The sequence below is a fragment of the Thermobia domestica genome, chromosome 3, assembly GCF_964235325.1.
Source record: "Thermobia domestica chromosome 3, izTheDome1.hap1.1, whole genome shotgun sequence".
NCBI lineage: Eukaryota > Metazoa > Arthropoda > Insecta > Zygentoma > Lepismatidae > Thermobia > Thermobia domestica.
Window position 1 is genome coordinate 47,458,180 of NC_137456.1, and position 26,372 is coordinate 47,484,551.

Consider the following 26,372-nt stretch of genomic DNA (forward strand, 5'->3'; position numbering starts at 1 on the left):
TCATAAAAACAAATGACTGTTAAGAGTGCGAAACTGAGCCAGGTATATAAATGCTATATTTGTGGTACAGTCCGCAGCAAAAAATGTGCAACATGAGCATGTAAGTTTATATTGAAACAACGCCTAACAGCGCTGGGAATCAATATAACGTCTAAGTGGCACGAATCATGCCAGGAGAAACCTAGGCGTCTTCCCCTGCACATTTATTTTGGAACAAAAGACTTCGTCGTTTCACAATAAACTTACATGTTCATGTTGTAGTTTTTTGCTGCCGGCTGTACATAGTTGCAAATATCAATTAGATGAAACAAGTACCTAAAACTATAGGTAGCCTAAGTACATAGTTAGCACCTGAATATCACATGTACCAAGTGTCGGGTACCGTAAAAGTAGCTGGGACACCTAAATGGCACATGCCTAGCACATCCTGTGCTGTTAGGGTCGATGTGTTGGTAGACGTGAAAATCTGATTTCTTATTCCTGAAAACTTTTACAGGCAAGTCTTTTACAACCTGTATTTTCCTATTGAAATGTAATAGAACAACAATTCTTTGTTTACTACGACGTTGGATATACTGAGTGGTAGTTTTATAAGCGCCATTATCCTATACGCCTTTGAATGCGTTTAACAGCTCTTTCGTTTCCAAGTTGGCGTGGAGTGCAATATGGAATACCCACAAGAAAAGCATGGTATTCCATATTCCGTATGGTATTCCGATTACAAAAATATCTATCGGTATTGGACAATTAAACACACATTTATGATAACAACAATGCTAAGCGTATATTATTTTACAGCAAATTTTCTGATGATACAAGGGGTGAGCTTGGGTCCATTGTTCATCATGTTTAATGTGAGCACACAATAACTGTGCCGATCCGGAAGCAGAGTATTATATTTGTTACTTCTGCAAGTAATCACATTCAGTTATGGCTTGGTATTAAGAATTTTCATATATTGTCACTGTATTCATTGTGTCTTCAACAGAAAACTCATTTCTTTTCTATATAGCATTTGTATTCCATATTACCCGACTATTTCAAATTATCCTCCACAGTGGTTTGTTTAACTTGGCACGACCTCAGCAAAAGAAAATGGACATGAGATTTGGAACATGGAATATTAGAAGTCTTTATAGGGCAGGCGCGTTAAAAATCCGTAACGAGTGAGTTGGAGAAATACAGGATGGACCTTGTAGTTCAGGTAGTTAGGTGGGAAGGAAATGGATCTGTTAATTCCGGAAATTTTACGTTCTTTTACAGGGAAGGAAATAAAAACCACCAATTGGGAACAGGGTTTTTCGTTCGCAAACGAATATTACCAGCAATTAAACGGATTGAATTTGTTACTGACAGACTTTCTTTTATTACTCTTAACGGTCGGTGGTTTGATATTATTGTTTTAAATTTACATGCCCCACCAGAAAATAAGGATGACGATATAAAAGACAGTTTTTACGAAGAAGTGGAACGGATCTTTGACCAACTCTTGCGATACCATATGAAAATTCTATTAGGGGATTTCAATGCGACGGTAGGACAAAAGGATATTTTCAAACCGATTATAGGAAACGAAAGTCTGCATGAGGAAAGTAATGATGAAGGTGTTAGACTGGTGAACTTTGCAACATCCAAAAACCTAATCGTGAAGAGTACAAAATTCCCACATCGCAACTTTCATAAATGGACCTCACCAGACGGGAAAACACATAATAAAATTGATCACATTTTAGTAGATAGAAGAAGGCAATCTAGTATAATTGATGTCCGGTCGTTTAGAGGGTCTGATTGTGACACTGATCACGAAATTAGATGATAGCCAATAAGAGACGAATGCAAGATTGAAGTTTCGAATAGATGCTCGGCTTTAGAAGATTCGAAGTGCACTAGTGTTGAGGACACTTGGATTGAAATTAGATATAGTATTAAAATTTCAGCAAAAGGGAAACTGGGACACGCGGAAATACATAGGAACAAACCATGGTTCGACCAGGAATGCATTAAACTAGCAGAGAAGAGAAAATAGGCAAAATTACATTAGCTATAAAATAAGAATGAAATAACTACAGAAAATTTCGTAGATGTCAGGCGGGAAACTTCAAAAACTTTTAGAACTAAGAAACGCGATTTTTTGAAAGCTAAAATTAAGGAACTTGAAGATAATAGTAAAAATAAAAACATTCGGGACATGTATAAGGGATCTACGAATTTAAGAAAGGCTATCAACCTCGTGCTTATATATTAAAGAAAGAAGTGACAGTACAGTTCTCACTGATGCGCATAGCATCTTAAATAGATGGAAAGATTTCTTTGACGATTTGCTGCACACACAGCCAAAAACTAATGTGTGTGGAGAGAAGGAATAGAAATAGAAACCGCTATAAAGAAATTAAAGAAACATAAATCTCCTGGTGTAAACGAAATTCTGGTAGAGTTAATTCTAGCTGGAGGCAAAAAATTGTGGAACAAGATACAGAAACTCATTCTCCTTATCTGGAACAAGGAAGAATTACCACAATAGTGGAAATAATCAAACATTGTTTCGATTTACAAGAAAGGCGACAAAAATGACTAATAATTATCGAGGCATTTCTCTTCTGTCAACATCCTATAAAATCCTTTCAAATATTCTATTAGCAAGATTGACCCCATACGCAGATGAAATCATTGGAGATTATCAGTGCGGATTTAGACGAAATCGATCAACTATCGACCAAATATTTACCATTCGCCAAATACTCGCAAAGAAGTGGGAATACAATACCCCGGAAAATGGCCTGGAACAAGGAGATGCGTTGTCATCATTATTATTCAACTTTGTCCTGGAATACACTATAAGGAAAATCAAAGATAGCAACCAGGGCCTAGAGTTAAACGGTATTCACCAGGTTATGGCATATGCTGATGATGTAAATTTAATAGGGGATGACAGGAGAATAATAGTAAGAAATGCAGAGATCTTATTAAACGCTTGCAGGGACATGGGTTTGGAAGTGAATGCAGAGGAAACTAAATATATGGAAATGTGTCGGGACGTAATACAGCAAATTATAGATGTGTTAAAATATTAAATAATTCTTTTGATAAAGTGGATATTTTCAAATATCTAGGATCAATATTAACAGACGAAAATCATATTCACGAAGAAATTAAATGTCGACAAAAAGCAGGGAATTCATGTTATTATTCAGTTCAAAATCTCTTGTCGTCGCGAATTCTGTCGACGAGTTTGAAGCTTAATATATATAAAACGATAATCATGCCTGTTGTTTTATATGGTTGCGTAACATGATCGCTTACTCTGAAAGTAGAACATAAACTGAAAGTATTTGAGAACAAGATCCTAAGACGAATATTCGGACCCAAGGGGAAAGGAAATGGGGAATGGCGGAAACTTCATAACGAGGAACTACATAATTTATACGGTTTACCAAACATTGTTAGGGTCATCAAGTCTAGGAGGCTTAGGTGGGCAAGTGATGTAGCTAGAATGGAAGAAAATAGAAACGCTTTCAAAGTCTTGACTGGAAGACCAATCGTTAAACGACCATTAGGAAGACCTAGGCGCAGATGAGAGGACAATGTTATGATGGATCTCGCAGAGATAGAAATACAAATTAAAAATTGGATCCAGTTGGCTAAGGATAGAAGTCAGTGGAGAGCTTTTGTGAACGCGGCATTGAACCTCCGTGTCCATACGCCATATTGTTAGTTAGTTAGTTAGTGGTTTCTTTACAAATTATAAGTTTTGTCCACCCCTGTACCGAAACTATTTTTATCAAGAGACGCATAAATAAAGCCAAATATGTAAGGCGTGTATTTGTTTTGCTTTTTGTTTCAATATGCAATTCTTAACTGAGTTACACGCGAAACAAAAATGGTATTCCATAATTTTCCGAACTTGCTCTATTATAAGTCCACTTCGTGATCCTAATAATAATAATAATAATAATAATTCTATAGTATTACTTTGGAGAATATATATACAGCTACATCTTTTCCTTCTCAGCTTCCAAAAAGTCAAGCTGAAATGGCCCTCTTGCAGGGTGTGTGGCCAGCGACGCTGAAGATGTTTCAACAGTCGAAATGCGCAAAAATCTATTGGACTGGCATCTGGGCTTTTCACAAGAATGCCTTAGAAAAGAATAGCATGAATTCTCAGCTCCTCTGCCACGTCCTAATAAAACTGTAGTGATGTTCTGGCGATATTACTCGAAGTCTTGTAAATATGGATCATCACCTCGTTCGCGTCCATTCCATTCAATTGTGGAATGTAGGCTATCGCAGATAGATAGGTGTCTAGTATTCACCTTCATGTCTTTGTTCACCTTGCCTATCATTAACTTACCCTCATATCTGAATTCCGTAACAACCATAATGCCAAGAGAAACTTTATCTGCGCTGACGAATAAAGTTGCTGTGCCTCTTACCGTCAACATCACGGTATGTGACCGCCGGAATGTGACCATGAGCAGTGAGATACACTTATGGTTATAGTGACAACTTTCTTCCATTAGGAATCCGCCAGGAACTTGAAACTTGAATACGTACGAAAACTTAGCATGGAAAAAGGCCATTATGTAACCTCCCCATACTCGTTTATTTTCGGCGCCATTTGATAACACCCACGCACCTACAAGGTCACACACAACATCACTCCCGCCAGCAGACCCATAGTCCCAGTATGATACGATAGTGCAGCATCGAATAGAATATGATCGGATATAAGTGAACGACCTACTGTATACTTTTTTTTATTTCATGGACGATGAGCTACTTTCTCACCAAATTTAGTTGAGATCCGACCAGTAGTTACCGACAAATAAAACATCACATACAGACACACAAACACCTGGTAGGAATCTATAAGCCCCCGTATACGTATACCGGCATCTAATAATACACATAAATGCAATCATTATTGTATTCATTTTTATGTGCATGCAAAGCCACTTTTCACTATATTTTATCAGTGCAATAATAACGATATTACAAAGTACACTGAAACCTGTCTTTAGCAGAATCGAGCGGGATTCGCAAAAATTTCCGTTAAAGCAGGTTTCCGCTTAACAGAGATAGATTTCTACTTTAAAAAAATACGATTCAATTTCATGTCCTTCGATTATGGAAAGTAGTTTAGCTACCCATTTACATTAAATATTTCACCATTTACATCATATGATCATCACAAAATTCGTAAAAAAAAAAAAAAAAAAAAAAAAAAAAAGCTACCTCATGCCTTTTCCTAAAGTTACTAACTATATATTGTATGCTTTGAATTCAGTTTTACCCAGGTCTTCAGCTCCCGTTTTAGCGTATTCCTGTAATATAGGACCCGATATGCGGTGATTTTACGGTTTGGCACTAACAAACCACTCCCATACTACTCCATTAATGTCTTATTTTTCAGTTTCGTTAACTTCTATTTTTATTTTCCCATTACTGCAGTATTATTTTTCCATTACTGCAGTTTTCTCACCCCTTCAAAATTTCCATCTTTTTTCTTTAGAATCTCGTACACCACAGTTTTACCGATGTCGGACAAGTTCATGATTTGCTTTACATTCAATTATCTCGTTCTCTAGCATGAATACTTTTATCTTGGTATTAAGATGAAACACAACCCTTGTTTTACAAGCTATAATGACTGCTGCCGAACCAATGTAAAAGTGTAAGTTTAGAGCTGCATTGGTAAAAGTTTTATTGCAAGGTGGTTGATCAGGCGTTGAGAGCTGAGAAGGTCAAGGACAACAATAAACAGGAAATTAATGTATATTTCTGAGTATTGATGGGTCAAGGAACATTTTGTTTCCTTAAATCTGGTATATCCATGTTTATGAGATTCCAGAACCATACCTGCTGAGAGCAAGGCAGAGAGGGTATCAGAAAACGCAAATGAGAAACAACGACATAATTCTCTCAAATGTTCTGCACATGAATTTTTGCTTCAGACCGTGATGCATTTCGTCTAAACCTTGCACGGTATACTTTAGGACAGAAGAGTTTTCTTTGGAATTCCGAAAGTCCTTTGAATCCTTCACTGCTTATCTTCACGACACGTGATAGAGATTATAACTCTTACTTTGTTGCTTCAATTCCTTTTCGCCAGAACCTTGTTTTGTCAGTTTTATCCTCATATTTGCCGGCTGTCGATAGTCGCTATACAATCGGAACAGAAGTATACCTACAAAGAAGACGGACAGCTGACATGCTTCGTACGTCTAGCAGAAAACTGTGGGAGTGAATATGAATAGTGGCTGTGGAAGGTCAACACTGTCCAGAAAGATTTAACAGAAGAACGAATTTATCGCAGACATTGTAATGTATATGTTTGCCCTCTCACAGGATGCCTAAAAATTTTTTAAACGGTGTAGTCCGGAAGTAAGAATTTTCCGTTAAACATTTGTATTGCTTTCCGTTGTCCGCATAACATAGTTTCTGCTTAATGAAGGGACTTTTAAGTGTTTTTGCTCCAAACTTCATGCGAACGTGAAATATTTCCGCTTTCAGTAGTAACAAAAACCATTTTGTTCCGGTAATTAATTAATACGTTAACGTTATTGATAATACTATATTTCAGTCAATCTTTTCTTAACGTTATTTAGTGGTAACAGAAAGTATTTCGTTCTTCTAATTCGTCACTATATAGCTACCCGAAAAGTATAGTAACATTATTATTTCATAACAAATGTAAAAGTTATGAATGGTACATAACGAAAAAAATAACAAATATATTGCTATACTTGGCTGAATTTCCATATTTTTCGTTATTTTAGCTTTAAGTTAAATTAGTAAGCCTTGGGAATAATCTATAAAATAATAACGTTATTACAATATACGATATACCTATCAATCTTTTCATCAGGTTATTTATTGATAACAGAAAGTAGATTGATCGTGCAATTCGTTACTCTATGGCTATCTGATAAGTATAGTAACATAATTGTTTCGTAGCAAAAATAAAAAGTTACAATCGGTACATAACAAAAAAATTAACAAATATATTGCTATACTTGGTTGTATTTCCATCTTTTTCGTTATTTTAGCGTTAAGTTAAATTAGTAAGCCTTGGGAATAATGTATAAAGTAATAACGTTATTACAATATACTATATACCTATCAATCTCTTCATAAGGTTATTTAGTGATAAACAGAAAGTAGTGTGCTCCTTTAAGACGTTACCATTATAGTTATCTGATATGTATAGTAACATTAGTGTTTCGTAACAAATATATGAAGTTACAATTGGTACATAACACATTGTGTTAACAAATATATTACGTTACTTCCGTCTATTTCGTTATGTTATAGTTATGTTAAGTTAGCAAGCCCTGGTTTGAACTGCGATATTGCATCAACTGATCACCGCGTACTACTTGTAAACTGCCTGTTATTACCTGTTTACACTTGTCAAATTCATCTGAGGACTGTATTGTATCCTCGTCGCCATAAGTGCCTTTACATCGCAGTGACGGGTATGTGACCGCGCAGTACTCCAAGGAAGGGATGGTTGTATAAGAAATTTTGATTAATTTTGAAGAGTTTTTATTTTGACTAGGGAATTAACATAGGTATAGGGAGTAAAGACACAGATTTGAAGCATCAGTGCACGAAAAGATTCGTATTCTCAGTTTTTCTATTTATTGTTTTATATTTTAAGTTAAACACCACAATATGTATCACTGATATCGCAGATCGAATTATTTTGTAAAATCGTGTCTGTAACATATTGTCAAAACATTCATCTCAAGACATGATGTAGAGAAAAGAAAAAGAGATAAGACATCTGTAATGTATGTATAATTACTCAATAAGTAATTATAAGTAAATTAGACTCAATAAGTAATTGTAGAAATTAGTTAAAGGACACGTAAGAGAGCGAAAAGGAGGTCTAGAAGTCTGAACTTTTTAGAAACGTCCTAGATAGGTGAAAATATAGTTAAAAATTGCAAAAGGTATCATGTAATTTATCTTTCTTTTCTTATATCCTAGTATACTTTTTTCTTTCACATCCAAACATCTCTATTCAGAATTACGAGATAAAGGTGAAGAGAGAAACATTTCCATCTCAAGAATTATATCAGAAAAAAAACTTTTGACTTAGGCTAGATTCGAACTCGTAACCCTTGAATCCATAAGTCTGCGCTCTACCGATTGAGCTAACAATTGCTGTTGCAAAAGCCTGATTTCTACAACTACCGGTTGCTGAATGGTGTGTATTAACGAAATTGGCCGACATAATTGCTTCATATAGCTATTGCAATAATAATAATAATAATAATAATAATAATAATAATAATAATAATAATAATAATAATAATAATAATAATAATAATAATAATAATAAAGAAGATGATGAACAGAATTTAAAAAGTCGCATTGTTAAAAGTTTGGTGTGCGAAGCTAGTCCTAATATGAGATTTTATTAATTATATATAATAAATGTAAGCGTGGTTTATTCGTGCGTGCTACTCAAACTGCGCAACTCATAAGGGTTGTACGCGTATGGTACAGTAGCCTTGCGTCCTCCAACCGTGATGAAAGATTCGGTTTGAACCTATGCGTGTCCTAAGAGGAAGGAGGAGATTCAAAGAAAGAGAAGTGGTTTAGAAATTATGCAAAAATAGAATATCTCACGAGGTGAGGTGATATAGAGTTCAGCGTGTCTTTCAGCTGTGACTCTATACAAGATGTGCATCTACGACTTAACGTGGAACCCGAACCACACGACTCCTGCCGGGAATCGAAACCCGTATCATCTCTAGCTCTATCATGAGAGACACAGGGACATGTAAAAATAATCGAAAATAAACGATATTAATGTTAAATCCATAGCTTTCGAGGTCCTAAAAATTCCTAATTGAAAGATATGAGTGTCTATTCAATAGTTTTCGGGGTCGCTGAAGTGAATAATGACACTCCCGATACCATAAAAGCCCAAGTTTTTATTCTTCGTTAGCGGCAAGTTAATTCATTTGCTCCTGCTGGAAATGGATTCGTACTATTCCGATTCAAATATGTATTCTACTGGGAAAACTAATCTCAAATATATCTTTGAAATATAAACCTATTCTTCCCGTGCAACGCCGGGTATTTCAATTAGTAAATAAATAATTTAAGAAACAATGAGTATATTTAATGGAAACAGACATATGTATTTTTGAATGTTGTATATGAATTGCTAATTCATACTTTATCTAGTAGAAAATGTTGCATCCATTATATATTCTGAAGCAATAGGGAGAACTATTGGAGGTGTATTTTATTTATCTACTGTCGAATTTAGTGTGGAATAATTTCAAATAATTTATTTCGAAACTATCGAGACGAGACTGAGACCGCTATTTGTCGGTTGAAAGGAGACTAATACTGTAAATAGTCTCGTATTGTCTCGGTTTGATACCAGTCCTACTTCGGGGTTTGTTCTCTAGTAACTGGTTGCGTAGTGCACCTACAGTATATAAGACGTCGTATATTTAAATGTTTGAGAACTTACCCCACCTCCACTTGACGGATCGTTCTAACTAAAACTACCAAACCGTTTATGTAATTTTGCGTTTAAGTACAGGTCCTATCCTTATGTCAATTATTTTCTTGCAACAGAGAATGAAAAATGTAACAGTTATAATGTTGATCGCGCATAATCCTGTATAGATAAAAGGCACTTTAGAGTGTCGGAATCCGTGGTGTAAATACAGTAGTTACTGGCTTGGTAAGTTCATCACTGAACGCGTTTCCGTCATATCGTGCAATGACGTCACCTTTGACACATGCTCGGGACAGGACAACAGGAGGAGTAACGCTGTTGTTTGCTTACTCGGTGCTGTTTATTCTCTTTGGAACCTGATGTGAAATTACTACTTTCCTCTTACTTTCAGCTGTTTTTGCTATTTCTAATTTAGATGTCTATTATATTAGTGGAATTTTATTCCATCATGGAAATATATTTTATTTCTTTTTAAATGTAAATAAAAAGAAAAGTCTATTTGGACAAGTTTTCCCACAACCCTAGAGGTATTGTCTTGGGTGCGCTTTTCTTTTCTTTTCCTTTAGGGCCGCGGTGGCTCAGTGGCAGAGCTTTCACCTCTAGTGCTTGGGACCTCGGGTTCGATCCCAGCCCCCGCCAATTGAACTTTGTGGCGGACGAACACCGTGTGCGTCGGTTTCCTCGGGGTTCTCCTATTTCCTCCCACTCTCTTCATTTCATTCATTACTCATCATCACCGTCTTCTTTAGCCTAACCGGCACAACCGTGGGACGTAAAACTTAAAGATTTCATTTCATTTCTTCAACACAAATGCAATTAAAACCTGACTCTGAGAGCGCAACAATGTTATCTTGTTTGAAGGGTCAGTGATTTTGTGTCGAAGGTAATGTCACGCGAAGAGACAGGCTGCGCGTGGGCTTATCTTGTCTTACGTTTGGCAACATTGCTTTTGGTCAAGTGGCCTATTGCTTATGCCTTTAGGTATTTGCCCTAAAGCCATACAGCGAGCTGTGTGCGTTCTGTTACTCCCTCCCTGCCCCTCGCGGTGTTTGCGAAAATATTATTTGCTTTTCATGCATTGGGATAAGGGGTAAGACATACCTTAGGACAATGGAAGGAAGTAACATATAAAATGATCGAAAACGACAACCGATGTTAATGTAGAGTTCATAGTTTCGAGGTCGCTGAGATGATTAGGCGTAAACCTATCAGCTATTTTCTGTTAGTGGTTTCTTCATATACGTCTACCAAGTTAACGAACCTTGACTTATCCGCGTACAGTAGTTGGTTAGTGTGTCCTCGATGGCTATTTTTACTTTTTCCATGATCATCCCATTCCATACAGTATTTTTTTATGTTTTGAAAAAGCTTGATTTTATCAATTCGTTAAACAACAATGTTTCTTTTTTTCTAACCATGTTTCTTAGTATTATCCTCTTCATTCTAACTAATTTAAATATTTTCAATAATTCAGAATTTTGACTAAAAAATGTTACAATGATCAAGATTTGTATAAGAAAAGGAGCCTTCATTTCTAATCATTGTCATAAACGGAAGGGAAAACTTATAAAAAATTGAAATAACTTAGTAGACGTAGAAAACCGATAGAAATAATGAACATCTACTATTAGTTGACTGTTAGAAGTATAGTAGATATAGTTCTCAACCCAAGTAGAGGATGCACTCTTTGCTTCACGAAAATAATAAACATTTTTGAAAAATAATTACAGAAAAGTAATTTGAAGACATTTACTGAGCGAACGAAGGTTACGGTGTTGACGCTTCGTAATTGAGAGTCTCCCGGTTCAAATTTCGATACGAGGCATCCTGACTAGTGATTTTGCAGTACCACTGGGCGAATACCAGGATACCTTTAATACATAAGCTTTGGCAAATTTTCTTGAAATCTTTGTTCTTATGTTGTTAATGTTTCAGTGTGAAATGGCATTTTGCTGCATGCAAAATATTTTTAGTAAACAAAATATAGTAGATGAATGGTTAGTGTAAAGAACTCCTACTTGTATGGCTTAGGTTCAAATCCCGACTGTTTTTATTGATTTTTTCTTTTAGCTACGCTCATATGTTGCACTCCAGCAGTTCAATTTTGAATTAAATGTAGTCGCAGCTAGTTTAAACTGAAATTATTTTCAAAACTATTTGCTATTACATGTTTTTGTTTTACTTGCGATGTTTCAACTTTGATATTAGATCTTAGAACCCTAACGTAGCTCATTTCCCTACGTCATATCATGATGAATGTTTTCACAACAACGATAGTCGGGCGGTAATACAGAATTTCATTGTTACTGCAGGGCCGGATCTTGAAGCCTGAGAACTACGCGTTCGCAGGAGGCGCCAGGTGAACAGGGAGCCAAATTAGAAAAATGAATTTTGTTTTAAATGTAAATATTTATTTTTAAAAAAATGTTATGATGAAAAATTTTCCTCATATAGCTTCAAATAAATATTGTACAGACTGAGATACAGATAAAATACATCAAAAGGACAATAAAGTCGAATCTTTGCGTGGTTGGCTGTAAAACACCCTTTACAAATGAAATGGACTCGTACATCAATTGATGCCAATACCACACGCACAAGTGATGCTAGTTTGAGGAAAATTTCCACGGCACAGGATAGACCTTTTTAAAGAGGGAAAAGGGATATTTTACGAATATGAGATAAAATGAAGGTAAATTTAGCTTTCCAATAGATGTTGTATTAAGCACTATGACCGTAGAGCTAAAGACAGTGGTATTCTTTCCACAATCCCACCATATGCACAAAATACAAATATAACAGACTCTTCATTCCTTCCTCAACAATCCTTCCGACACCTTGCTAGAGAATATCATTGCCAAATATGTCTTTAAAATCCGAATGGATCAACAAACGAAAGGAATTCAACCGCAAGTATTGTTTATGGATTGGGTGGCATTATCACAGTAGAAAGAAATGTCTCCAAGGGTGATCCTCCATCTTGTCTTAAACAGTGTCTTCGCATAGTACTTTGGTTTAATGACCTCAGTTAAGGGTTGAGATAGATCACCGTAAATGAAATTCACATTATCAAAGTTGAAGCAAGCATGGGCGCCCAAAAGGGGACGAGGAGGCCGGGCCCCACCTGGCTTACGACAAGTATAATATACATGTATAATTTCTTAAGATTTTCTTAATACAAATAAAAATACCAAACGTAATATACCAACCAGGAAGATGACCCCTCTAAAAAATTCTTCGAGCCCCCATGCAAGCAAGTAGGCTTTTCCTGTCCATTCGCCCAGGGAGTAGAGCGAATACTAAGAAAAGACGGGCGGTACAAATGGATTTTTTAAAAATCATTTCTGAGGGAAATTTTAACTTAAGTTCCTAATGGCTCAAATCGCTGTCCACTGCTTAATGCTCACTTTGTTTAATATCTATTAGTTCATTTGTCGTTCGTCAAGATTTTCATTTCTATCCTAAGTCATTTCGTTTTTGTTTTATTTTTTAAATTTATAATGATGTGTGCTTTCACTTTTTAATAGTACTTTGTTTTTCATGTAATAATAATGAGCAACGATATAAAACCAAGTGAGCATTTTATCGGAAAAGAAAGCTACAAAACATGAAAGAAGATAAGAGGCAACCGAAGGCTCTAAAAGGTTTCTTTCGCGTTCTGAACAAAATCATACAAATGTTGAGGTGGGGAGTTGTCAATACCAGTCACTGTTAACGAAGCATTTGCAGGTTGACATTCTTTTGAAACTGTAAGGTTATTTTACCTGATTGCAGTAATTTAATTGTTGAATTAAAATGGGACGATACGGTCATTTCTGTTACGGGTCTGAATTAAATTTCATGTATTTCAAAATATGTTTGAATACAATTAGTTTTCACGCGGCATATAAGTATATAACTTGAAAGGATATAATCGAAAGCGATGAAAGTTCATTTGGATGACAAGTAGTTTTTTTCAGTACTCTCACTTGCAATCACAGCAGCATATACAGATGCTTGTTTTATTATAACAGTATAACAATAATTATTAATCCATTCTCTGTTATTAAATTTAGATGGAGCGATATTTTAAATTAGTAATAATTCTAATGCAAAGTGGAGTTTTGATTATTAGTTACTTGTGTTCAGGGATGCACCGACATAGGTGCTAGGGATGCGCACGAGACGAATCGAGACAGGATTTTCCAGACAAAATTCGAGTCGAGACACGGTTCTTCCAATAGAGAAATATACATTTTTCGAGTCGAGACATCACTTTTACAACACATTTTCGAGACGAGACAGCTACACATCTTGTCTCGTGGGTATCCCTAATAGGTGCAGTGTTCCTTTCAGAAAAAATCTTCCGGGGGGGTACACTTAGTATTCAGAGGGCCACTGCTGCTACTCTTTTATTTATTAATATATTACAGACGTATTATTTTGATCTCCTCCCGGGGGAAAGTGGCCCCCTAAAAATATGTGTGGACGAAACACTGCACAGGTAGTCTGAGAATCTGGATCCTTCAATTAGCACAATTTCAGGGGCAGATACACAAAATTCTTTGCATTTGTAGGCTATTCCGAAAAATCTTCGAACCCGAAAGAAAAATCTTGGGTGCATCTTTGCTTGTGTTTACATTGTGTTACTGCCTGATTTCGTACGTTTATGTTGGAAAGAAACATGAAAGAATTGAATTGTTCTATAGGCCTAAAGGGCCCTGAAAAGAATTTTTGCGAAGGAACCTGATTTTAAAGTGCTGCCACTAGATCGAGGACAAATTAAATATCAATTAAGACACACACTTTTGTCATTTGTTGTGTATTGAACTAGTTTAACTAAAATTAATAAAGAATTATTTGAAATCAAGTATATCTCAAGAACGATTAAATGGACTAGCTTTGATGGCCATTAAAAATTACATTCTGAATGAAATTGATATTGATGCAATAATAAGAGATTTTGCCAAATTGAAAGTCAGAAAAGTGTCTTTATAACATGAACTTTACAGTAACTAAGAAAACGAGAAATTAAGCTAACTACCATATTTGTATCACTGGAAAAAACTATTTAAATATGCTTTTAATGAAGTGTAAGAGCACATCTCTTTGTCAAAATCAAACCTGTGATAATGTTAAACTTAAAGCTCATTAGTTTTATTCTATTTCGACTTTTATGTTTCAATTGTATTTGTCAAAATACATCTTAGGTATACATTTTAGTTGTTTCCTGTGCTTATTTAATAAAAAAAATATATATATAAATTATTAAAACTGGAACTTTGGTCATGATTCATCCACAGTTAATTAGGTTTAAGTTCGCCATTTTCCTTTAATACTCACAGGAAGACTGAATTATTATATATTGAAGAAATTTGTAATTGTAACAATTATCTGAAGAATTTGTCCATTACAGCATTCTATTCTTTTATTATCATTTAGGCGGGGGCGACTAAATATTGTTTATTTACACTTACAAAATGTCTACAACCGATCCTGTTACTGTTATATATATATATATATATATATATAGAGAGAGAGAGAGAGAGAAAGTTTTGATTCAGAGAAAAGTACAGTTGAGCGTACGATGCAACATGGGCTCCTGGAGGGATTTCAAACGAATTTAGTATACGTATACATTACCATCTGAACAATTTAACCCTAAAAATGCTTTCGATCACTGAAATAAATTCCTGCCTACGCTCCTGTAAAGCAGTAAGAATTTTAGGGACTGATCATTGGGTAATGCCTCCCTGGAGCAACGACAGTTCCTCAGAAATCATATCTCTGATAGGTCCGGATGTGACACCAGTATTTGTGTATTACCCCTCCTCACTCTAAGTGTATTGAAACTTAAGTCAAAGGAACTGTTCTGAAATCTTCACCGGTTCTCTCGTCTGAAACCGCATGCGAATGGGGCCAACCTTGGTCATATACCACATCTGGAATATTACCGTTTATGTCAGAGATCCCGAAAAATATATATTCGACACAAATAAAGGATGTTTTCGATTTTATTTTATTTTATTTATTTATTTATTTGCCTGTCACCCTCCCACTCTGACCTCCATGCCAACCAAGGCTTAACTTGAACTTAAGCAACATCGACAGCGTCACTATTCATCTGCGACCACGAAAACTAATACCATAACGATTTCGATATTAATATTGTTCATATTGAGTACTTTTACATGCCACTTGCCCCCTTATTACGGATGGCTTTAGTGTCTCGCCCCCACAACTATGGAGCAATTTCAACAAACTTACGTATAGCTATAAACCACCATCTATAAAATAAATGTGGGGTGACCTTTTTCGGGGAGGAATTCATTAGCTACTTTTCCAATATCACTGTGGTGGCTTTTTTCTCTTTCCATGCTAAAGATTGCCGAAGAGCTCAACTGCATTTGCACCACTGTCCTATGAATATAGATTTTAATGGCATTAACTTTACTAAGTGCTTGCTTAGGTGTTAGAGGAAAAGTGAAATTCTGTTATAAATGAGTAGGGGTCTAAACAAATACGGAAAACTATTAGCAATGACACTACTCTAAATGAGTTTTCGCAATATAATGGAACAGTATTTTATTCGAATGTGAAGGAAATCATTGCATAAATTGGCCCTTCCCCTCCTTAAAAGTCTAAGCTACAATACGTATCTAATAATTTTGAATTAGAAATATATGCATCGAGTTTCATATCCTTAACTTTAAGGTGTCCTGAGTTAAGTAAATGAATAACCTTCCTGCTAACGAAAGAGTAAAGCTTTGGGCTTTAATGGTATCTGGAGTGTAATTATTAATTTCAGCAACCCCGAAAATTATTGAATAGACACTCATATCTTTCAATTAAGAATTATTAAATTTTCACCCCTCCCATTAAACCTCAATGCCGATAATGCTAAACTTTGATGTGAACGATATAGAAGGTTTCATAATTCATGTACTCAAAAGCTTTGGATTTAACATTAATATCGTTTATTTTCGATTATTTTTGCATGTCCCTATGTCTCCAGGGGCGCCCATTAAGGGAGTAAGAGGGGGCGATTGCCCCCTCTAGAGGAAATTATACTTTGCAAGATCGAAAACCCAAAAATTGTTTGAATATTTACCCCAAAATTTGGAACTATATTTGAAATGTCACTTATACTTGCCCCCTTTGAAAACCACAATATGGGCGCCCTTGTGTGTCTCTCATGATAGAGCTAGAGATGATACGGGTTTCGATTCCCGGCAGGAGTCGTGTGGTTCGGGTTCCACGTTAAGTCGTAGATGCACATCTTGTATAGAGTCACAGCTGAAAGACACGCTGAACTCTATATCACCTCACCTCGTGAGATATTCTATTTTTGCATAATTTCTAAACCACTTCTCTTTCTTTGAATCTCCTCCTTCCTCTTAGGACACGCATAGGTTCAAACCGAATCTTTCATCACGGTTGGAGGACGCAAGGCTACTGTACCATACGCGTACAACCCTTATGAGTTGCGCAGTTTGAGTAGCACGCACGAATAAACCACGCTTACATTTATTATATATAATTAATAAAATCTCATATTAGGACTAGCTTCGCACACCAAACTTTTAACAATGCGACTTTTTAAATTCTGTTCATCATCTTCTTTATTATTATTATTATTATTATTATTATTATTATTATTATTATTATTATTATTATTATTATTATTATTATTATTATTATTGCAATAGCTATATGAAGCAATTATGTCGGCCAATTTCGTTAATACACACCATTCAGCAACCGGTAGTTGTAGAAATCAGGCTTTTGCAACAGCAATTGTTAGCTCAATCGGTAGAGCGCAGACTTATGGATTCAAGGGTTACGAGTTCGAATCTAGCCTAAGTCAAAAGTTTTTTTTCTGATATAATTCTTGAGATGGAAATGTTTCTCTCTTCACCTTTATCTCGTAATTCTGAATAGAGATGTTTGGATGTGAAAGAAAAAAGTATACTAGGATATAAGAAAAGAAAGATAAATTACATGATACCTTTTGCAATTTTTAACTATATTTTCACCTATCTAGGACGTTTCTAAAAAGTTCAGACTTCTAGACCTCCTTTTCGCTCTCTTACGTGTCCTTTAACTAATTTCTACAATTACTTATTGAGTCTAATTTACTTATAATTACTTATTGAGTAATTATACATACATTACAGATGTCTTATCTCTTTTTCTTTTCTCTACATCATGTCTTGAGATGAATGTTTTGACAATATGTTACAGACACGATTTTACAAAATAATTCGATCTGCGATATCAGTGATACATATTGTGGTGTTTAACTTAAAATATAAAACAATAAATAGAAAAACTGAGAATACGAATCTTTTCGTGCACTGATGCTTCAAATCTGTGTCTTTACTCCCTATACCTATGTTAATTCCCTAGTCAAAATAAAAACTCTTCAAAATTAATCAAAATTTCTTATACAACCATCCCTTCCTTGGAGTACTGCGCGGTCACATACCCGTCACTGCGATGTAAAGGCACTTATGGCGACGAGGATACAAAAGTTGTTGTAGTTGCATCACAAATGCCATAACTAGAAGAACATTCCGAAACCTTTTTGACTGCCCGGTATTAATTGACATGTGAAAAGTCAATATCTGGGAAATAAAGCAACAAATCACGAGTGTACTAGGTATCGTAGATGTATTGTATCTAATCCTAAATTTTAGTCTCGCTCTCTTTCCCAATTCCTTAGTTCCAAGAAGGCGCGGTGGCTCAGTGGTAGAGCGTTCACCTCCGGTGCTTGTGGTCCCTGGTTCAATCCCAGCTCGCGCCGTGTGGACTTTGTGGTGGACAAACACCGTGCTCGTGGGTTTTCTCGGGGTTCTCCCACTTTCTTCATTTCACTCATTTCTCAAAATCACCGTCTCCTTTAGCCTAACCGGCATAACCGTGGGACGTTAAACTTAAAGACTTAATTTGATTTTTTCCTTAGTTCCAAAAGTATTTCACATTCGTTTTCAATAATAGAGGAAAGTAACTGATTCTCCTACTCCTGCTTTTTACTGCTTGCATTGGCCCTAAAACCTGCATTCGGACAGAAAACTTGAACAAAGTGTTTCGGAAAGCGAAATGATCTAATCGAGATCACGGTTACAAATTGGTATTACGATTTTCACCCTAGAAACTTTACAAATTTCTGTTAGTTTATAGTATTACTATTACTATATTAATACCTTGTTGAGATAAAAAAAAACACACACTAAATATTTTCAGAACTTGTTCTGGAGTACAATTTCGACGGAGTGGACATAGACTGGGAGTACCCAGGAGATCCTCTACAAGGCGGGAAACCAGAAGACAAAGAGAATTTCCGTGATTTCCTTCATGAGCTGAGAGCAGCTTTCGATGACAGCGGAAGGGAAGGCTTAGAGATAAGTGTTGTAGTACCTATTAATGAAACACGTGTTAGTGCTGGATACGATGTCGAAGATCTCTGCAGGTACGTTTCTTTTGATTAATTCATTAGTACGTAAAATTGTTAGAAATACATTTAGAATCAGTATTGTAATTGATTCAATCGATTAGTTCTGTATTTTTATTCTTCAAGTAAAATTTCAACTTTTTTTTCGGAGCTAAACACTACTTTTAGGTAGAAGCTTACACGTAAGAAATGTATCTTTCCACATAGATAATACAGAGCGACTCAAAATGATGGATCTGATTTCAGAAATTTCTTCTGTGAAATCTACTTAACATATGTTATTGTGAGACATAACCAGCGGCGCAAATCTGTATTCTTTAAGCGATGTTCAAAATATTTATGAAATTGAAAAACAACGCTGTGGAGAATCAGGGAAGCAGAGTTGTCTTCAATATTAGGAGGTGGGCAGATTTTAGGTTATTCTGGGGGGACATCAATTTCATTTCACTTTCCTTTGTGGCAATCGCACACAAATCATCACATTTCTCCCTCCCCCCAAAAAATCAAATCGGATTATTGGGGGGACAACCCCCCAGTTCGAAGATTGAAGGGGACATGTCCCCCTCATCCCCCGGGATTTGCGCCAGTGAGACATAGACTTACGCTTTGAAAAGTTAACTTTCAACCTTTAGTTTCCAAGCATTGTTTCCACTTTCTACCGCTAAGAGTCAGCAGCGAGTAGTTAAGGAAGATGGCGTTGACTGGAGAACAAAAATATTTCTGTATGCTTGATTATCATGTAAAAAAGTGTGTGATTCGTGTAGAACGGCATTTCCGTACCTAATATCGGAGAGACCCACCTACGGGAAAGGCCATTCGTAAACTTATATGAAAATTTCCGAGATTCAGGCTGCATCTGTAAACGAATCGACTGAATTTATATTGATCGCAACATGCTACAAAAGGTTTGGCACGAGATTGACTTTTGGCTAGATGTGTGCCGTGTTAAGCGAGTTGTTCATCTAGAGCAGCGTTTCCCAACCTTTTTCAACTTGCGGCACACTACGGGTGTTACTTGGATTCTCGCGGCACACTTATAGGCATTATTATTTGTAAATATAAAACATAGTGGTATTTTTTCTGTGATCATCAATCTCCTCACAGAGAAGAAAGCTCTTTCACTGGTTTTCCCCCTCGGTAAATCATTATGCTTATTTTTCATTCTAATTAGAAATAGAAGACGGTTTTTAAAAATACGCTTTCTTTTTAAAAACTGTATCCAACCTTTTACTAAGAAGGAACATCACTAAATAACGAACGAACGAACAAAAATCTCTTTTACTTTTAAAACACAAAAGTAGGTAATTTGTCGAAAGGATTGAATGATATTTTAAATTTTCAAGTTACGAAATAGTCTGCAACAATAAAGAAGCAGTCATGGTCATAACAATTATAACAAATATCTTTTTCAACATTAGAAATGTACAGAACAGTAACCCGGTATCAAACTTAAATTTGTAGATTCATAGTGGAGGTTCATAGTAATGTGAAATACAAATATACATTTTCCCCTACGTTTTGCAATACAGCGATTCCTCGCGGCACACCAGCGGCCCATTCACGGCACACTGGTTGGGAAACGCTGACCTAGAGCACTTATAATATGTTTGAAAAAGCTTTGACAATTTACCTTTCTTAACGTATGTCTCACAATAACATACGTTGATTAGATTTTACAAAATACATTTCTGAAATCAGGTCCACACCTCAACAACACACATCTCGTTTTTACTCTTTCGAGACAAAAAATACTCCTAATATCGTTTGATACTATTTTAACTTACTGCATAAGTCCACATACAATTCTAAGCGATTATGTGTAATCTACTGAACAACCTATTAACTACGTTAGAAGCAGAAGCTCAATATCATTTATATTTATATATGTTATCATAGTTGTTTTTCCTTCAGTTGCTCTTAGAAATTCTGTTCTTTATATAAGTAGTTCTTTTGTCTAGTATTGCAGACGCATTGTACACTTTTACTTACGCCTTGCGAGGACCTGATTATGGATATGCTGATGTTCCAGCTCCCCTCCACCCAAGGCCAGGCTTAGACAACGGAACATTTGCTAATTTCACTGTGGTAAGCACAATTTTCTCCACTTTTTCCCCCCTCAAGATCTGTTTATAATCAAATAAGTATAAGATCTACTCGCAAAATATTACAGAAAATGCATTTTAATAGTTATGTTGAGCAAGTTAGAACAAATGATTTAAATCGGGTAACATACTCGACAGCTCTCAGGTGTTAAGCTTCTGATCCTAAGACGCAATCGATGGGGGTTCGAGTTGAGTTGAGTTGATTTTGAGTTTAACGTCCCGTTCAGCAGCGGGGCTATATGAGACGTGGACCTACTGATTAACGTGAAATCCGAACCACATGAGCTCCCGCCGGGAATCGAACCCGGGCCTCCCACGCCAAAGGCGCGTACGCTAACCGCTTAGCCACGGAGGAGCTCAACGATGGGAGTTCGAGTCCCTATGAGGAGCATGACAGGATTTTTAATTGTTCTCGATATTTTCTGCTAGTAAATAACCTCAATTTCTGACAAGAGCTTAATAAACTCATTTATCTATATTATAAAATTGAAAGTGACTATGTTTGTCACTCTTAATCTCTTGAACCAGCAGACCGATCTTTACCAAATTTTCAACATAGATGAGGTTTGGGTCTGGTATTATTTTTGTCATTTCACTTTAACAGTGCAACGTAGGGAAGGGGAAAGTTGGAGATATATATGTAAAAAAGATGAAAGTGACTGACTTTGTGACTTAATAACTCTTGAACCAATAAAGCAATCTCGATCAGTTTTTCAACATAGATGAGGTTTGGACCTGGAAGGTTTTTATTCGTATCACTTTGATGGTGCAACTTAGGGGAGGGGAGGAGATATATATGATCGAAAGTGACCGATATTAGTATTGATTACATAGTTTTCGGAGTCGCTGAGACAAACAGTAACATTTTCGATTATGTTTAAATCGAAACTCAACCTCCATTACCCTTTATGTCCAAAATGAAATGCATTCTCTCAGTGCACAGTTTCACCAACTTTATCAGACACTCAGACAGACAAACTTTATGTTTTCTTTATCAGACACTCAATCTGATGAAGGCAATGTTAAGTTCTGGAAACAGTAACATTTTATTTTAGTTTTATAAGCTCTGGTGATGGACAAACACCGTGTGCGTGGGTTTCCTCGGGGTTCTCCCGTTTCCTCCCACTTTCTTCATTCCACCATTTCATTCATTACCCATCATCACCGTCTCCTTTAGCCTAACCGGCATAACCGTGGGACGTAAAACTCGAAGATTTCATTTCATTTCATTTTTATAAGCTCTGTTCAGAAAGGGTAGCTAATTTACGTAATAAGTTCTACAGTCGTAATGGATGGAGTTTCTGATTCGTATCTCTATCGTGTTTGATTATAAAAATTTGGAGTCAGATGACCAGATCAATGTTCTGTCCTGATTATTGCGGACTTTAAAAAAAGAAAAAAAAAACACGATGTTAGCCATAAATTGATCGCACATTAGCCATAGAGCACAAGACCTATCTGTCGAGGGTTCGAATTCCACTCAAAACATGGGTACGTTGATTCACCATTGATTAGCATCGCTCAATTATTATCGTATATTTTAGCATGCTTATTACAGCCCTTTACAGCTATTTAAATAACATTTGTTTTTATTTTGTAATAATTAATATAAATTATTACAAAATAGATAAGTTATTACAAAAAATACAAATATTATTTAAAAAGTAGTTAACAAGGAACCAAGACAACATGATAAGTCATAAATTACAGTTGAGTTCATTTTTCTTGTAGCTGCCTTAACCTAGATTTTTGGGTAATTCAAATTCTGGTCACACTGTAATTTCTATGGATGGTAACACTGAAAATTCTTCCGAGTCCTATTTTCGGGTGTAGAATAACATAATCTATTATTGTGGTAAATTACATTTCATTATCTCTTTTCACTTACGAAAACGAGCAAAAGAAAAAATTTTAGCTTTTGAAAAATATTTAGTAGTTTGCCCCCTTAAGGTTTGTGACAACATACTTCCTTAGCAATATATCCAAAGCTACTTTTTATCTACTGGATACACTTCTGTGCATATGCAACTGTTGTGACTCCATGATACGTTACGTTCCGCAAAATTAAAATGTGCATGAAGATCGAGTCAAATAATGAAAAAAGTGTGAGGCATCTCAACTTGATATCCTGACTCAACTTGATGGTAAGATATCTCTGCTAAATAAATTGGAATTTACTCTGAAGTTGGGCGTCCGCTTTCGCCACGTTTTTTCACTGTTATCTCCTTTCCACACTTTCTGCAATTTGTTCTTTGGTTCATTAATCCGTGCTCTTCACAATTTTTTTTAAAAAAAATTGCTCGTTATCAACGTATTGCTTCACAAATGTTAAAACTGTTAGTTCATTGCCCTTGTACATTCGCCATGTTGATAACATAAGTGCTCGTTTCTTTCCCACAATTCAGCTGTTCGGTTACCTTGCGCCAAGTAGTTCCCTCCGCTCGCCGTATAGTCCCATGTTTATAACCGCTTATATATAACAAATAAACAGATTTTTCGATACTCTTATACATTATCAAGCACACAAACGATCAAATTATCCATATCTTTCCTGTAAATTTTAAAAATTTTGCTGGAAACGGACGCCCAACTTTGGAATAAATTTATAAAAACGTATATCTTGTCAATAATAGATGACAGCGATAACGACGTTTCATATTTTGCTAAAGGGGAAGGGCAAGATGATTCACCGACATAAGAGTTTCACGTCTTTTATTACATTATAGTACATTAGAATAGAATTTAATAAAAGTATATGCCTCTTAGAGAGCAATTGCCCTCTGCCCTCCCTGAATGGCAACCCTGGATGGCAGTAATAAGACATTTGGCTAAAAATTTCGCTTCGTGAACTGTTTATAATTTGCTTTTATCTGTTATCCATAATTTCTAGTGTACCTAGGTATTATCTATTGATTTAAGGTTTTAAACTAATAATCACCAAAATCTCAAAATGTAAACATAATCAGTTATGCTTGCCAAAGGGAAAAATTCCATTTTCTGGGATTTTACGTTAATTTTTCGATAAGGAATAGTGGAATTTTAATCGAAGTTAGTGCCATATTGGATTTTTCATATTTCACCAACGCCAAAAAATTCTCTATGGTCGATAAGTAAAATGAGTCTTCAATCAGCTTGAAATCAGTCTCAATTGTCAAACTTTGTTACTAAAAGATGTACGGTAATAAGGAAGTGATTTTCCATAGTGATTTGGTATCCTCAAAAAAGTAAAATAAAATAAAAGTACCAAGGAACGAAAATTGTGCTCTGGTTTTTAATAAAAAGAAAAAAAATTAACAGAAGAAAGTGAAAAAAAAAGCAAACGAGAAATAAACTACTTCGAAAATGTCCTATATGTAATGACTGGATATTCTTCAGTGGGGAATAAAGTCTTTCTATTATAATTACTTTGAGTGGAAGATGATGGCTTAAAGACGTGATGGCAACATAAAATTCTGATAACGAAATGTACTTGATTTTGTCATCATTTTCAGTTCTTTCACTCAAGAAAGGAAAATTCATTTTCCTAAATGTAGAAGATTGAAGCTTACGGATAAATCACTTATATATTGAAGGAAATTAATGTTATAGAGTAGCTTTATTTTCTATACTTTATAGGTCTTTAAGTTTTTGTAAATAGTATAACGTGGGAAATTTAACAGCAAAATGGTAATATCTGACTCTCAAGATGGGATTTTCTAAAGTTTCAGAAGTAACTCGTGATGTCTGCATCTGTATTTATTTCTTTATAGCCCTATTAATAATTTTTGTGTGATAATTTATTCTGTATCTTTTCAACGAAATCATAGAAAAATCAGAAATTCCACTACTGAAGTAATGCGTGAGAAACCACGAAGAACAAAATGCATTATGAGTAGTAATTATGACTTGAATATTTGTGAATGTACTTTTACAGGAAGGTGGTCTAGCATTATGGGAAAGTCTTGGTTGCCCAAAAGAGAAGCTAATGGTTGGAATTGATGTTAATGGATACAGAGTCCAATTGGCTGATGAGAACAACCATGGATTGGGTGCTCCGATAGTGGATGGACAAGTGTACAGCGAAATACCTTACGAAGAGGTAAGAATACAATCTAGCCGCGACTAGTCATTGTTGGAAGGTTGTTTAAAAATATTGTAAAAATCGGTTCCATAGTTGAATGTGGGGGAAGCTAGAAATTATTTATTTTCGAATAGTTATGTATAACTATATTAATTTAATGGAAGCGCTTTGAGTTGGTTAGGTATATTAGGATAAACTCTGTGCTACGTGAGGAGCGGTAGAACAACAGTGTGAACTGAACTGAGAAGCTAGTGATAGTTTAAAATTGGCGATCTCCAAGGAATACAAATTGTTAGCACTCAATTATATAGTGCAAGTGTAAGGGAAGTGGTTTGCTGGGTGAAGTATGCAGAGGTGATAACAGTCTACAAAATTCATAACATTAGCGAAAAGGAATAACCCACTGTGACAGGTCCCACCGAGAATTAAAACGGACTTTCATTCAGAATCATCACTCAGAAGAAAAATCAAAGGGAGATAAGTCATGTGAATAAGAGGGATTATTTGATTCGTTTAGGGTTACCTGGGAAACTAGAGTTGAGGCTGTCTCGTCTCGAAATTATTTCGTGAAAGTGATACCATGTGTCGAAAACTGCATCTAATTGTAGTAGAAGTTCTGTCTCGTATTGTTTCATCTCATGGGCATCCCAGATTCAATAATCTCGCCTATACCTCGAAATCACCTCACAGTGACCTCTTGTGTGATTATTTATGTCAGAAAATCATATAAAGATCTCCACTGAATTTTTCAACGGTCAGTAAGTTTAGAAAGCTCCTAGTACGTCTGTTAGAGACAGGGTGACGTAACGCGCTGACCACTTCGTCGCTAGACTGGACGTAGTTCACCCAGTCGCTAACAGATGGCGTTGGAGCGGCACGTGGTTTGGTTTTTGGTTTTTAAGAAAATGACATCTTGGGAGTTTGTGAAAGTATTAGTTAAAATACGAATGTACTCGTATCATTTGAGGTAAATAACAGCAACACTAGCGACATTGCGCGGCTATTGACGATATCAAATCGTCAACTCTTACTTTAAGTGAAAAATTCGGAATAAATTGACTCACTTTCTTCTGTAATTTTAATTGTTATTTGAATTTTTCATATTTTATTTATTTATTTTTGCAGATTTGTACGACCCTTGTAGTTGAAGATGGGTGGACCAGGGAATGGGATGATGTTGGAAAAGCTCCCTACATGTACCGAGGTATACACATTTATTTTATCTTTAAGTATATTCTGTCACATTTAACCTGTGCGGAATATATCATAAGTTCCATGCTTGATTCATCG

The 26,372-nt window shown here is 35.7% G+C and overlaps 1 protein-coding gene across 1 annotated transcript in view; it reads left to right on the forward strand.

Annotated features, from left to right (window-relative positions):
• The window catches only part of LOC145680362 (endochitinase-like), an 81,723-nt gene that overhangs the window by 43,661 nt on the left and 11,690 nt on the right, over positions 1-26,372 (forward strand). The window contains exons 5-8 of the mRNA XM_081750775.1: positions 18,713-18,938; positions 20,879-21,005; positions 24,936-25,100; positions 26,208-26,286. Coding sequence (XP_081606901.1) covers positions 18,713-18,938; positions 20,879-21,005; positions 24,936-25,100; positions 26,208-26,286 — 597 coding nt within the window. The remainder of the gene's footprint in view (positions 1-18,712; positions 18,939-20,878; positions 21,006-24,935; positions 25,101-26,207; positions 26,287-26,372) is intronic.